The 13640-nt window shown below is 46.4% G+C and overlaps 1 protein-coding gene across 1 annotated transcript; it reads left to right on the top strand.

Moving 5' to 3' along the window:
• Nucleotides 1–470: 470 nt before the first annotated feature.
• LOC138796554 (piggyBac transposable element-derived protein 4-like) lies at nt 471–2243 on the top strand. The gene is made up of 2 exons (XM_069976161.1): nt 471–1315; nt 1541–2243. The coding sequence occupies exons 1-2, from the start codon at nt 471–473 to the stop codon at nt 2241–2243; spliced, it is 1548 nt and encodes a 515-aa protein (XP_069832262.1).
• The last annotated feature ends 11397 nt before the right edge of the window (nt 2244–13640 follow it).

The raw sequence follows: 13640 nt of genomic DNA, 5'->3' as shown, positions 1-13640 counted from the left end.
GCAACAAGTGTGCCCCTTTTTTTCTCTAACAAATACTTTTTTCCCCCTTTTTTTGCGTCCGTGCTGCCCAGTCCCTCTGCCTCTCTTTGCCCCCTCAGACCTCACCTGCCCACCTCACCGACCCACCCCTGTACCAGCCTCTCCCCCCTGAGTCACTTTGCCCACTCAGACCGTTCCTCTGCCACCCTCCCCCTCACCTGGCCACCTCACCTGCCCACCCCTGTGCCAGCTTCTCCCCCCTGACTCTCTTTGCCCACTCAGACAGTTCCTCCGCCACCCACCCCCTCACCTGCCCACCCCTCTGCCATCCCCCCTGTCTCTCTTGTTCTGATCAGTGACTATTCACTGATCAGCAACAAGTGGGCACAGTTTTTTTTTCCCTTGAAAAGTGTAAGTGTAAAAAACACACACACTACACATAAATAAATTTTACTGATTTACATAACCCCCCATATCTAAATCTTACAAAAATGTCCCATCGTCTGTATTCGGCTGAAGAGGCATATACTCTTATTGCCTCTGACACCGATACAGCCAGTGAGGGAGAAGAGGAAGATCCTACTTTCCTCGTTTCGACCTCCTCCTCCTCCTCTTCATCATGTAGCGATGATGAACCCCCAAGGCGCCGAAGGCGTCCAAGGCGAACGCCTCGGGCAGCCTCCCCCGATCTCCACCCCAGTGACCCCATCTCCACCCCAGCCCCCCATACAAGTGAGCCCATCTGGACCCCAGTCCCCCCCAATTTTGAGCCACAGATTCCCGATTTTGTGGGACAATCGGGAATCCAATTTGACCCCTCAGGCTTCACTGAAATAGACTTTTTTAAGCTCTTTTTCAGTGATGAACTGATAAGTCTGATGGTCGTGCAAACTAATTTGTACGCCCAGCAGTTTCTGGCTCAGCACCCCGTCTCCTCTTTTTTTTCGGGATCCCACAGCTGGACCCCAGTTGATGCAGCAGAAATGACCACGTTTTGGGGTCTTCTGCTGCACATGGGGCTAGTTAAAAAACCCCGAATTAGGCAGTATTGGAGTGTGGATATTTTATATAACACTCCAATACACCGGATGGCCATGACAAGGCATCGCTTTGAGGCCATCCTCAAATTCCTGCATTACAACGATAATGCAAGGTGCCCCCCCCGAGATGATCCCTCTTACGACCGCCTATACAAAATTAGGCCGGTCATTGATCATCTTGCGGCCAAATTTTCGGAGGTATATATCCCAGGGAAATATATCTCCATTGACGAATCCCTTGTCAGCTTCAAGGGGAGAGTCCAATTTCGCCAGTACCTTCCAAGTAAGAGGGCAAGGTACGGCATCAAACTCTACAAACTCTGTGAGAGTACCTCAGGGTACACTCACAGATTTAGAGTTTATGAAGGGAGGGACACCCACATCCAACCTCCAGAATGTCCCCCCACTCTGGGAGTTAGTGGGAAGCTTGTGTGGGAACTGATGTTCCCACTACTGGATAAAGGTTACCACCTCTACGTGGATAACTTTTATACCAGTCTCCCTCTTTTCAAATCCCTCAGTACCCGAGCTACTGTAGCTTGCGGCACTGTGAGGAAAAATCAGAGAGGCCTCCCAAGATCTCCTGTGGCAGAAGTACTGCGACGGGGTGTCTTCAAGGCCCATTGTAGCGACAACCTGGTATTAGTCAAATATAAGGACAAACGCGATGTCCTTATTTTGACTACTATCCATGGTCCTGGCACGACCCCTGTCCCTGTCCGCGGTACCACCGCAGTAGCACTCAAACCCGATTGTATTTTGGACTACAATCGGTATATGGGAGGAGTTGATCTTTCAGATCAAGTCCTAAAGCCATATAGTGCTCTGCGGAAAACAAACATCTGGTACAAAAAGTTAGCCGTGCACATGGTCCAAACGGCAATGTACAACGCGTTTGTACTTTACCGTTGTGCCGGCCACCCTGGGAAATACCTCCAGTTTCAGGAGGCAGTTGTCAAGGCCCTGATTTTTTGTGGAGGAGAAGGAGGAGGGCCTAGTACTTCTGCAGCTGCAACTGGAGGTCCCCGTATCGTGCCAGGGCAGCACTTTCCTGGCGAAGTCCCTCACACTGGCAAGAAGGGCAAAAGCCAGAAAAGGTGTCGCGTGTGCTACAAAAGGGGGTTTAGAAAGGACACGTGTTTTCAGTGTGATACATGTCCTGATAAACCTGGCCTCTGTGTAAAAGAATGCTTCAAGACGTACCATACGTCCATGGAGTATTAATTGCCAATCTTCAAAATTCCCAAATTTGTCCTTTCTACTTCTGGTCACTGGTCACTAGAGATGAGCGGACCGTTGGACTTTTGGTCGCTCTCTCGTAATGCCTGTGATCCCGGCTGCATAGTTGCGCTCCCGCGAATATGCAGGCAGGATATTCCAGGGAATTCAACATGGATTCCCTGGAATATACTGGCCACATATTCCCGGGAGCGCAAATATGCAGCCAGGAACACAGGCATTACGAGAGAGCGCCGATGCCATCGGACCAAAAGTCCGAACAGTTCGCTCATCTCTACTGGCCACATGTAGGGTTTATTTTTATTTTATTTTATTTTTATATAGGGTACATAGGGTCCATTTACACGGAAAGATTATCTGCCAAAGATTTGAAGCCAACGCCAGGAATGGATTTGAAAGAGGAGAAATCTCAGGCTTTCCTTTATGACCTGATCTCTGATCCAGCTTTGGAAACAGACTATAAACAGAGATCAGGTCGTAAAGGAAAGTCTGAGATTTCTCCACTTTCAAATCCATTCCTGGCTTTGGCTTCAAATCTTTGGCACATAATCTGTCAGATAATCTTTCTGTGTAAATAGACCCATACACGGCATAATTAGTGGAGGGCAGACTTTCCATGTCGGCATCACATGCCGATGTGGAACGTCATACTGGCCTGACAGTTGAGCTTCTATGTTTCAACTGTCAGCCAATGCCGTGCCTATCTCCTAATTTAGACCTCAAATACACATGGGCTCCCAAGGCCCATTGTATTTGCAGGCTTATAATTAGAGCCAGATTTAGATTTTTTTTTTCTAGAAGGAACATACACGGCATAATTAGGGCATGATCACACTGAGCAAAATCGGGGGAATTCCAAAGCAGAGCTCCACTTGTCTCAGTCTCAAACAGTGTTAGTATGGGAGGGCTCGCGCGTCTCCGCTCAAAGAATTTACATGTCAGTTCTTTGAGCGGAGGCGTGCAAGCCCTCCCATAGACACACTGGTTTACACTGGGGCAGGTGGAATTCCAACGTTTTTGCTCGGTGTGAACGCACCCTTAGGGCCAGTTCACAATGAGTAAACACGGTGTAAATCCCACTGTGCTCAGTGTGCTGCTGTAAGTGAATGAGAGGACGCACGCTAGTTTGAGCGGAGAGGACAGGGAGCGGACCAGCGAGCACCCTCTCAATCACTTACAGCAGCACACTGAGCACGGCGGAGAGGTCCGCCACGGAATAACGCCGTGTTTACTCAGTGTGAACTGGCCCTTTAGTGGAGGGCAGACTTTCCATGACGGCATCAAATGCCGACGTGGAGAGTCATACTGGCCTTACAGTTGAGCAGTGTGAAAATTGGCATTTCTAATTTTCAACTACTGCAGCACATTCAGTCCAGGAAAATAAATTTTTGAAATGCTTTTGCACCCTACACCTCCTAAATACATTTCTTGGGTGGTGTAGTTTCTGTAATGGCGTCCTTTTGCTTGGGCATTTTTCTATTTATTTTCCTGAGAATGTCTGCAACTGTCAGCCAACTCCGTGCATGTCTAATTTATTTTTCTCTTTTAACCCTACCTATGTGCCGGTCACCAGTGAGGTCCGTGTAGCATGAGGGCTCAAAAGGGCATTCCGGCCTCAAAAGGGCACTCTGTCCTTTTGGAGGCTTGTCCTGTGCCCACATAGCAATTCATTTCCACACCTATATGCAAAGTGGATACCCCCCACAAGTGGGGTCCATATGCTCACTACACCCCTTGTTAAATTCCTTGAGGGGTGTAGTTTCCATAATGGGGTCACTTGTGGGGCATATCTACTGTCTTGGTAACCTGGGGGCTTTGTTAATTTAACATGGCTTCAATGATCCTTTCCGGGTTCAAGAGGGCACTCTGTCCTTTTGGAGGCTTGTCCTGTGTCCACTTAGTAATGTATGTCCACTTGTGGGGTATTTCCCCCTTCGGCGGAAATTGCTCTGCTCATTCCCCATCCACCCCACTTTTAACCCCTTGAGAAAATGGAAGATTCCAGGCTAGACCAACCTTTTAGTCTAAAAAATTTAATTTTTTATACTAAAATGTTGGTCAAGCTTAGAATCTTTCATTTTCACAAGGGGTTAGAAGAAAAAAATACCCCCTAAACATGTAGAGAATTTGCCCCCGAGTATGGAAATACCTCACATGTGGACTTAAAGTGCCAAGCGGGCGCAAGGAAAGCCTCCAAAGGGAAGGAGCACCGTTTTGGAAGCTTGATTTGGCGAAAATAAAGGACGGACACCATGTTGACTTTACAAAGCGCCTGTGCTGCCAAAACAGTGAAAATACCCACAAGTGACCCCATTATGGAAAGTACACCCCTCAAGGAATCTAAAAAGGGGTGTAGTGAGCATATGGACCCCACTGGTGGAAGGCACATAGGTGGAACAATGTGCTGTGAAAATGAAAAAATTCATTTTTTAATTTTTACAACCCATTGACCCATATTGTGCCTGCCACCAGTGGGGTCCATATACTAACTATACCCCTTGTTACGTTCCTTGAGGGGTGTAGTTTCCATAATGGTGTCACTTGTGGGGGGTTTCTACTGTTTTGGCAGCACTGGGCCTTTGTAAAGGCAACATGGCCTCCGTCCTCCAATCTGGCCAAATCCAGCTTCCAAAATCCAAACGGCGCTCCTTCCCTTTGGAGGCTTTCCTAGCGCCCACTTGGCATTTCACGTCCACATGTGGGGTATTTCCGTACTCGTGGGGAAATGCTCTACATGTCTAGCAGGTTTTTTTCTTTTTTAACCCCTTGTGTAAATGAAAAATTTGAGGCTAGACTAACTTTTTGGTCAAAAAAAAGTAATTTTTCATTTTCTTAGCAGATTGTGCCTGCCACCAATAGGGTCCATATGCTCACTACACCCCTTGTTACGTTCCTTGAGGGGTGTAGTTTCCATAATGGTGTCACTTGTGGGGGGTTTCTACTGTTTTGGCAGCACTGGGCCTTTGTAAAGGCAACATGGCCTCCGTCCTCCAATCTGGCCAAATCCAGCTTCCAAAATCCAAACGGCGCTCCTTCCCTTTGGAGGCTTTCCTAGCGCCCACTTGGCATTTCACGTCCACATGTGGGGTATTTCCGTACTCGGGGGGAATTGCTCTACATGTCTAGCAGGTTTTTTTCTGTTTTAACCCCTTGTGAAAATGAAAAATGTGAGGCTAGACTAACATTTTAGTTAAAAATATAAAATTTTTCATTTTCACGGCACATTGTTCCACATTTGTACCGGTCACCAGTGGGGTCCATAAGCTCACTATACCCCTTGTTGCGTTCCTTGAGGGGTGTAGTTTCCATAATGGTGTCACTTGTGGGGGGTTTCTACTGTTTTGGCAGCACTGGGCCTTTGTAAAGGCAACATGGCCTCCGTCCTCCAATCTGGCCAAATCCAGCTTCCAAAATCCAAACGGCGCTCCTTCCCTTTGGAGGCTTTCCTAGCGCCCACTTGGCATTTCACGTCCACATGTGGGGTATTTCCGTACTCGGGGGGAATTGCTCTACATGTCTAGCAGGTTTTTTTCTGTTTTAACCCCTTGTGAAAATGAAAAATGTGAGGCTAGACTAACATTTTAGTTAAAAATATAAAATTTTTCATTTTCACGGCACATTGTTCCACATTTGTACCGGTCACCAGTGGGGTCCATAAGCTCACTATACCCCTTGTTGCGTTCCTTGAGGGGTGTAGTTTCCATAATGGTGTCACTTGTGGGGGGTTTCTACTGTTTTGGCAGCACTGGGCCTTTGTAAAGGCAACATGGCCTCCGTCCTCCAATCTGGCCAAATCCAGCTTCCAAAATCCAAACGGCGCTCCTTCCCTTTGGAGGCTTTCCTAGCGCCCACTTGGCATTTCACGTCCACATGTGGGGTATTTCCGTACTCGGGGGGAATTGCTCTACATGTCTAGCAGGTTTTTTTCTTTTTTAACCCCTTGTGAAAATGAAAAATGTGAGGCTAGACTAACTTTTTGGTCAAAAAAAAGTAATTTTTCATTTTCTTAGCAGATTGTGCCTGCCACCAATAGGGTCTATATGCTCACTACACTTCTTTTTACGTTCCTTGAGGGGTGTAGTTTCCATAATGGTGTCACTTGTGGGGGGTTTCTACTGTTTTGGCAGCACTGGGCCTTTGTAAAGGCAACATGGCCTCCGTCCTCCAATCTGGCCAAATCCAGCTTCCAAAATCCAAACAGCGCTCCTTCCCTTTGGAGGCTTTCCTAGCGCCCACTTGGCATTTCACGTCCACATGTGGGGTATTTCCGTACTCAGGGGGAATTGCTCTACATGTCTAGCAGGTTTTTTTCTTTTTCAACCACTTGTGAAAATGAAAAATTTGAGGCTAGACTAACTTTTTGGTCAAAAAAAAGTAATTTTTCATTTTCTTAGCAGATTGTGCCTGCCACCAATAGGGTCTATATGCTCACTACACCCCTTGTTACGTTCCTTGAGGGGTGTAGTTTCCATAATGGTGTCACTTGTGGGGGGTTTCTACTGTTTTGGCAGCACTGGGCCTTTGTAAAGGCAACATGGCCTCCGTCCTCCAATCTGGCCAAATCCAGCTTCCAAAATCCAAACGGCGCTCCTTCCCTTTGGAGGCTCTCCTAGCGCCCACTTGGCAGTTTATGTCCACATATGGGGTATTTCTCTAAACTGCAGAAACAGGGCAATACATTTTGTGGTGCATTTCTCTGGTAATAGGTTTTCTACTATGAGAGAAATTGGATTACAATATAATTTGTGCACAGAAAATTGAAATTTTCGATTTTCTTACACATTTAGCTTTTATTTCTGTGACTCAACTAAAGAGTTAAAAAACTTTTTGGGAGTGATTTTGAACAGTTTAGGGGGTGCAGTTTCTGAAATGGGGTGATTTGTGGGGGGGTTATTACATACAATCCCCTTAAATTCACTTCAAACCTCAACTGGTCCCTAACAAAAGCTGATTTTGAAATTTTCTCGAAAATCTGGAAAATTGTTGCTAAACTTTTAAGCTTTCCAGTGTTTTAAAAAATTGAAAGCAAGTTTAAAAAATGCTGCCAACATAAAGTAGACATATTGCTAATGTTATTTAGTGTCTAATTTATGTGGTATAACTATTTTCCTTACAGGCAGAATATTTCAAAGTTAGAAAAATGAAAATTTTCCCAATTTTTCACATTATTTTGTGATTTTTCATAAGTATTCGCTATAAATATCCACTCAAATTTACCAGTAATTTAAAGTAGAATATGTCACGAGAAAACAGTCTCAGAATCATTAGGATATGTAAAAGCATCTAGACATTATTAATGGATAAAGTGAAACAGGTCAAAATCACAAAATTTGGCCTGGTCCACTGGGTCATTTTGGGCTGGGTCCTCAAGGGGTTAAACCAAGTCACAATTTTGAAAAACTGTGAGCTTTTAAACCAAAACGCTCTTAAACGAAGTTACTCTTAAACCAAGGTACCACTGTATGTGTATATATATATATATATATATATATATATATATATATATATATATATATTACACACACACACACCAAGACAGATATTACCTATTACCGCCATACTGTTACCGACCAAATCCTGTATACTGAGACCAATATTACCAGTAATACCAGTATATAGGGAGGAAACATTACCGCCACACCACAACCATCACCACCATATTGTTACTGACCAAATCCAGTATACTAAATTACCTCATCCAGTCATATAGAGGTGGTCCCAGCTCTACACAGGCTCTATACACCATATACATTACTGTGCAGTTATATCAGGTGACTCACAGGAGACGTCTTTTCTGATCGGAGTTCTTCCCTTTTCATCTTCTTCTCCATCCGTCCTAGGCCGTTATGAGAACTTCTCCGAGCCACGAATCCACAGAATCTGCCAGACAGACATATTAGGCTCCACACTCTGACACCATCTCCATCTCTCTACACACTGCACATCTGTACTGTCCCCTTTACACCCTCATTTAGTGGGTAGCCCTGACTCTATGTGACCTCCTAATAATATATGCCCCCCTCTGTGTATTCCCTCTCCCCCTATGTTGCCCCCCCCAAATAGATGGCCCCCTCTACCCCCTCCCTTATAGATGGCCCCCTCTACCCCCTCCCTTATAGATGGCCCCCTCTCTCCTCACCCTCCCTTATGGATGGTCCCCTCTCCCCCCACCCTCCCTTATAGATGGCCCCCTCTCCCCCCCCTCCCTTATAGATGGCCCCCTCTCCCCCCCCCCTCCCTTATAGATGGTCCCCTTCCCCCCCCTCCCTTATAGATGGTCCCCTTCCCCCCCCTCCCTTATAGATGGTCCCCTTCCCCCCCCTCCCTTATAGATGGTCCCCTTTCCCCCCCTTTATAGATGGTCCCCTTCCTCCCTCCCTTATAGATGGTCCCCTTTCCCCCCCACCCTCATAGATATGGCCCCTCTTTCCCCCCACCCTCACAAATGCCCCCCTCCTTCCCCCCACCCTCATAGATGCCCCCCTCTTTCCCCCCACCCTCATAGATGGCCCCCTCTTTCCCCCCACCCTCATAGATGGCCCCCCTCTTTCCCCCCACCCTCATAGATGGCCCCCCTCTTTCCCCCCACCCTCCTCATAGATGCCCCCCTCCTTTCCCCCCCACCCTCATAGATGCCCCCCTCCTTCCCCCCCACCCTCATAGATGCCCCCCTCCTTCCCCTCAACCCTCATAGATGCCCCCCTCCTTCCCCCCCACCCTCATAGATGCCCCCCTCCTTCCCCCCCACCCTCATAGATGCCCCCCTCCTTCCCCCCCACCCTCATAGATGCCCCCCTCCCTCATAGATGCCCCCCTCCTTCCCCCCCACCCTCATAGATGGCCCCCTCCTTTCCCCCCACCCTCATAGATGCCCCCCTCCTTCCCCCCCACCCTCATAGATGGCCCCCTCCTTTCCCCCCACCCTCATAGATGCCCCCCTCCTTTCCCCCCACCCGTACAGGCTGATAAAAAACTAAACTTAACTCACCTGACAACGCGCTCCCACGTTGATCCTCACTCCTTCGGTCTGTCCCCGGCTGCCGGGGGTGTCGCGTCTTATCCCCGGCAGCGCGCGCATCCCAGAACTCCCTGCGCGCCGGAAACCGGAAGTCAGGGCCCAAGGCGCGCAGGGAGCTCTGGGATGCGCGCGCTGCCGGGGATAAGACGCGACACCCCCGGCAGCCGCGCAGAAGCCGGGGGAGGACGGAGCCGGACTCTTGTGACCGCAAGCAAAACAATGCTTGCGGTCACAAGAGTGATTGATCGGGGGGCCCCGCGGGCCCCCCTTGTGGCGGGCCCGGTCGCGGCGGCGACCCCCGCGACCACGGTGGCTACGCCACTGGTTACAACATCTACACGTACTATTCAACTTTTATTAGGTCCATTAAAACCAGGTTTTTTCCCATGTCAGAAATGCGTGAACTGTAGCTACCTGCTGAAATGTGATTTTTTTGTACATCCCAGAACGGGCAAAAAATACTACATAAAACAACATTTAACATGCAAGAGTGATTGGGTGATTTATATGTTGATTTGTCCCTGTCAACTACTGTATATAGGGGAAACTACCTATGATTTCAGGACCCGCATCACCCAACATCGCTATACCATCCGGAAACAAAAAATGGTTTAACCTGTCCCTAAACATTTTACTGAATTACGACATAAAGAAAGTGAGCTTAAAGCTATCATTCTAGAAAGAATACCTCCACTACAATGAGGGGGTGACAGATTAGCTTTATTAAAATGAAAGGAACTGCAGTGGATTCACTGCATGGACACTTTAAAACCAAGAGGACTCAACGTAGATTTTAAGGTTACTCCACGCTACTGTAGGTAAACAGTTGCGTCCCTCCACTTCCTCGTGGGACCTAGTCAATAAATATGGTTCTCGATACATGTGCTTTCTTATGACATGAGTTTCTATATATTCTTTTGTATATTTTTGTTTGTTATCTAAATATACTCATATTTTTCTATGCTTTTTGTGGATCTAACTTCAAGCAAATTCCAGCGGTGGAAGCGGTGGAACACGTCACCTTGGATGATATTACAATGGCCTCTATGTTATGTTGACATCTATTTATGTATTTTGACGTTTTTTTGGTTGTCCATAATTCACACTGAGCTGACAACATTTGCGGTTTTGGTGCGTTTTTTTACGTTTGTCATTTTGGCATTCTGTTAATTCTTATCTCTGTCTCTGTGCGACTTGGTGGCCTCTGAAGCGCTTACTACACTTAGTGATAGCCCCCATGGTGAGTGTGCGATGTCGGAGTTGTCCCAGGGTCGATTTTCCGATCCGTGGTTGACATCTTTAAGACACTGCCTAGCCTTGCTTGGTCTTCCGATCGGCAGACTGACATTGGCTGTGATCCATGTTAATAGGTGTGCTTAATCTAGGTGGCAACTGTTGTCCCATTATAGAGACCTACCAGCACTGACAGCTCGATCCTTTGCCATTTGCCGTTCCGCACCAATATATACCGCTAGTCACTGAATTGCTATTGTTATTATTTCCTGCTTTTTAGATTTGTACTGTGTTGACTCCTTCTAATACTCTGCCTATCACAGAGTCATACGTCATTTTGTGGGTTGACCTATTCATACTGTGCGATATGTCACTTGCGCATGAGCAGTAGCTTTGTTTACAAACATTCTGGATGCTCCTGCCACGTTTCTTTGTATATACAGCTTTCGCCAAAGTAATCATCTGGGTGAGTGGATCACCTACCGCTTTCAGATGTGTACTAATTATGTAATTGACTATCACTATATATTTATTACTGTATGTATTTCTTGCACATTTATTGAACACTAATATGTTATCACCACTATTCACGTACACTGTGTTATTTCATGACACAAGATGTTTGCTATGTTTTTTACACTATTTTGGACTCATTGATTGTTAATTTGTTACAATCATCTTAATATGTGACACACCTTTATATATCTGTTGTAAAGCACTTGTATTACCACTGCTTGATAAAGCTCTCAGTGTGGAGAGCGAAACGTCACGGTTTGGGGCAATAAACACGTTTGGTTGAACTATACTCTTCAGCTTGCTGCGGTTTTCTCCATTGTATAATACATTATAGTGACAGCACATTGCATTGACGAAAATAGTAGAAGTTTTCGATTATTGGGATAAGTGGGATTTGGACAATATCAGGACTATGTATTACCCTATCAGATATACATTTTTAGGCTAAGTTCACACATTGTATTTCCGTCAGTATTTTGATAATTTTTTTCTCAACCAAAACCAGGAGTGGGTTGAAAACACAGAAGCTGTGCAAATCTTTCCATTATAATTTTGCCTTGTCAGTTCCACTCCTGATTTTTGTTTGAAGACATACTGACCAAAAGACTGACGGAAATACTGAGAGAAAACATGGCCTTAGAGTGAATGAAGTTTATTCTGAATCTTCTTTCCTGGCTCAAAATGTGATGCTTATAAATGGTCACCTTGGGGGACATTTATGTAAGCTATGCCAGAGGCGTATGCCAGGGAGAAGGTGCATATTCGCCCCTTCTCCCTGGCGTACGCCTCCCGTATACCCAGCTTGCCAGATGGGTGGGCTGGCGGAGCTTGGGGGCTGTGATAAGGCGGGGAGGAGACGTGGCCTCCTCCCGTGCCTCATTTATCATGATTTATGCCTGCTCGCAGACACAAATCATGATGCAAATCTACACCTGAAGCAGGTGTAGATTTGGTACGCCGGACGCAGATTCGTGCGCCCGGCCGGATTCACTAAGAGGCGTACGCCTCTTAGTGAATCCTGACGGAGAAAAGGGGGGCCTTATATAAGAACAGTCTTCGTAAATACCCCTCACTTACACACACACACACACACCCTGAGTTTCAAATTTTAGCCCAATTTAAGCTGGCTGGTCGTGCACGCTCAGTTTCGGTGCTAGAAGTTTTATGAGGGTGAGGTGTTTTATTAGGAAAATACCAGAAGATGTGAACTGGCAACTAATGTAGGAAGCACAAGAAGAAGTGCACAAGAGGGTGGAGACCCTTAAAGCAAAAGTACAATCATTACATTTGCTTTAAGTCTAGTACATGGAAAGAATGCTGCTGGTGCAGGAAAGCCAGTGCTGCGGTACTTTTTTTGTACGGCGCTGGGTAAAGCACTGGAGGTGGGCTGGCCCGCTCCCATTAGGAGGAAACCCCCACCCCCACCCCTCTATGATGCGTCTCCCCTCCATTGGAGGTGCCCCTTCATCAATTCTAATGGAGTCACATCATAGAGGGACGGGGGTTTCCTCCCACTGGGGGTGGGCTGGCCCGCCTCCAGCACTTCGCCCCCGGCTGGTGACTGGGAATAGAACTGCTCTGTACGCGGGGACCGGGCAACGATTTTAAAAAAAGGACCGCGACACCGACTTTCCCATGCCAGCACTGTACTATCCATGTGCAAAATTTAAAGCAAATGAATTGATGGTACATTTACTTTAAACAGTCAGGACAATATAGGAGAATAGGGGAAGAACAGCCTGGAGTAAATGTCAGCAAATTATGATGGGGACCAGGGCTGATTCTAGGCCTTCTGCTGCCTGAGGCAAACCTCAGATGGCCTCCCCATCTTTGACATCAGCAAACTTCCCACCCACACCCTGGGTTCTCACCAATGGGCAGAGGGGTGATAAAAGCTGCCAGGTGATGTCACGGACTAAGCCTGACGGGACAAAGGAACAGCAGTGAGCATAGGTGGCGGGTATAGAAGTGAGCAGCTGCTGAGTGGGGCAGTGGCTGCTGTCATTTTTGTTATGTTAAACTTACGATGACTGTAGTCTGCTACCCATATGGGTTCACCTCTTCTGTAATAAGAAGGTCTTTGAAAAACTAGGCAACTACATTACTGCGACCAACATTTATCTGTGAAATTCAGTTATGTGTTAAGGCAATGGAATCACAAAGTACCACCCACTGAGCTACTTACCATCATAAACCACGTGGGTACTGCAAAGTTCACTTATTTTTTGCTTCATATAGTTTACTATGCAATCCAATAGTTCTTTATGTATGAAAAGCCCCTATAAAAAGGTTTCCCCCATAAGTGTGCATAAACTTGTCCTCTATGTCTTAAGCATGACTTGAATTCCAACAAATATCACATTTGCCAATTGTAAAGGGTAGTTTCACAGTACTACTTAAAGTGTCACTGTCGTGAATTTTTTTTTTTCAGAAATCAATAGTCCAGGCGATTTTAAGAAACTTTGTAATTGGGTTTATTATCCGAAAAATGCATTTTTATCATGAAAAAGCAGTTTGAAGCTCTCCCCCCTGTCTTCATTGTTCTCCTATGGAGAGAGCTAAAGAAAAGACCAAAACAGGACAACAAAGAGTTAATCTACAAATCCCTCATGGGA

The sequence above is a fragment of the Dendropsophus ebraccatus genome, chromosome 7, assembly GCF_027789765.1.
Source record: "Dendropsophus ebraccatus isolate aDenEbr1 chromosome 7, aDenEbr1.pat, whole genome shotgun sequence".
Taxonomy (NCBI): domain Eukaryota; kingdom Metazoa; phylum Chordata; class Amphibia; order Anura; family Hylidae; genus Dendropsophus; species Dendropsophus ebraccatus.
Note: the sequence above shows the minus strand (reverse complement) of the source record. Positions and strands in the feature narration are given on the sequence as shown.

What these genes read in the sequence shown, in the direction of transcription:
- LOC138796554 (XM_069976161.1), top strand. Translation starts at nt 471, where the DNA reads ATGTCCCATCGTCTGTATTCGGCTGAAGAGGCATATACTCTTATTGCC. An exon ending in CTTCCAAGTAAGAGGGCAAG is followed by an intron (nt 1,316 to 1,540) that starts GTACGGCATCAA and finishes CAAATCCCTCAG; the next exon opens with TACCCGAGCTACTGTAGCTT.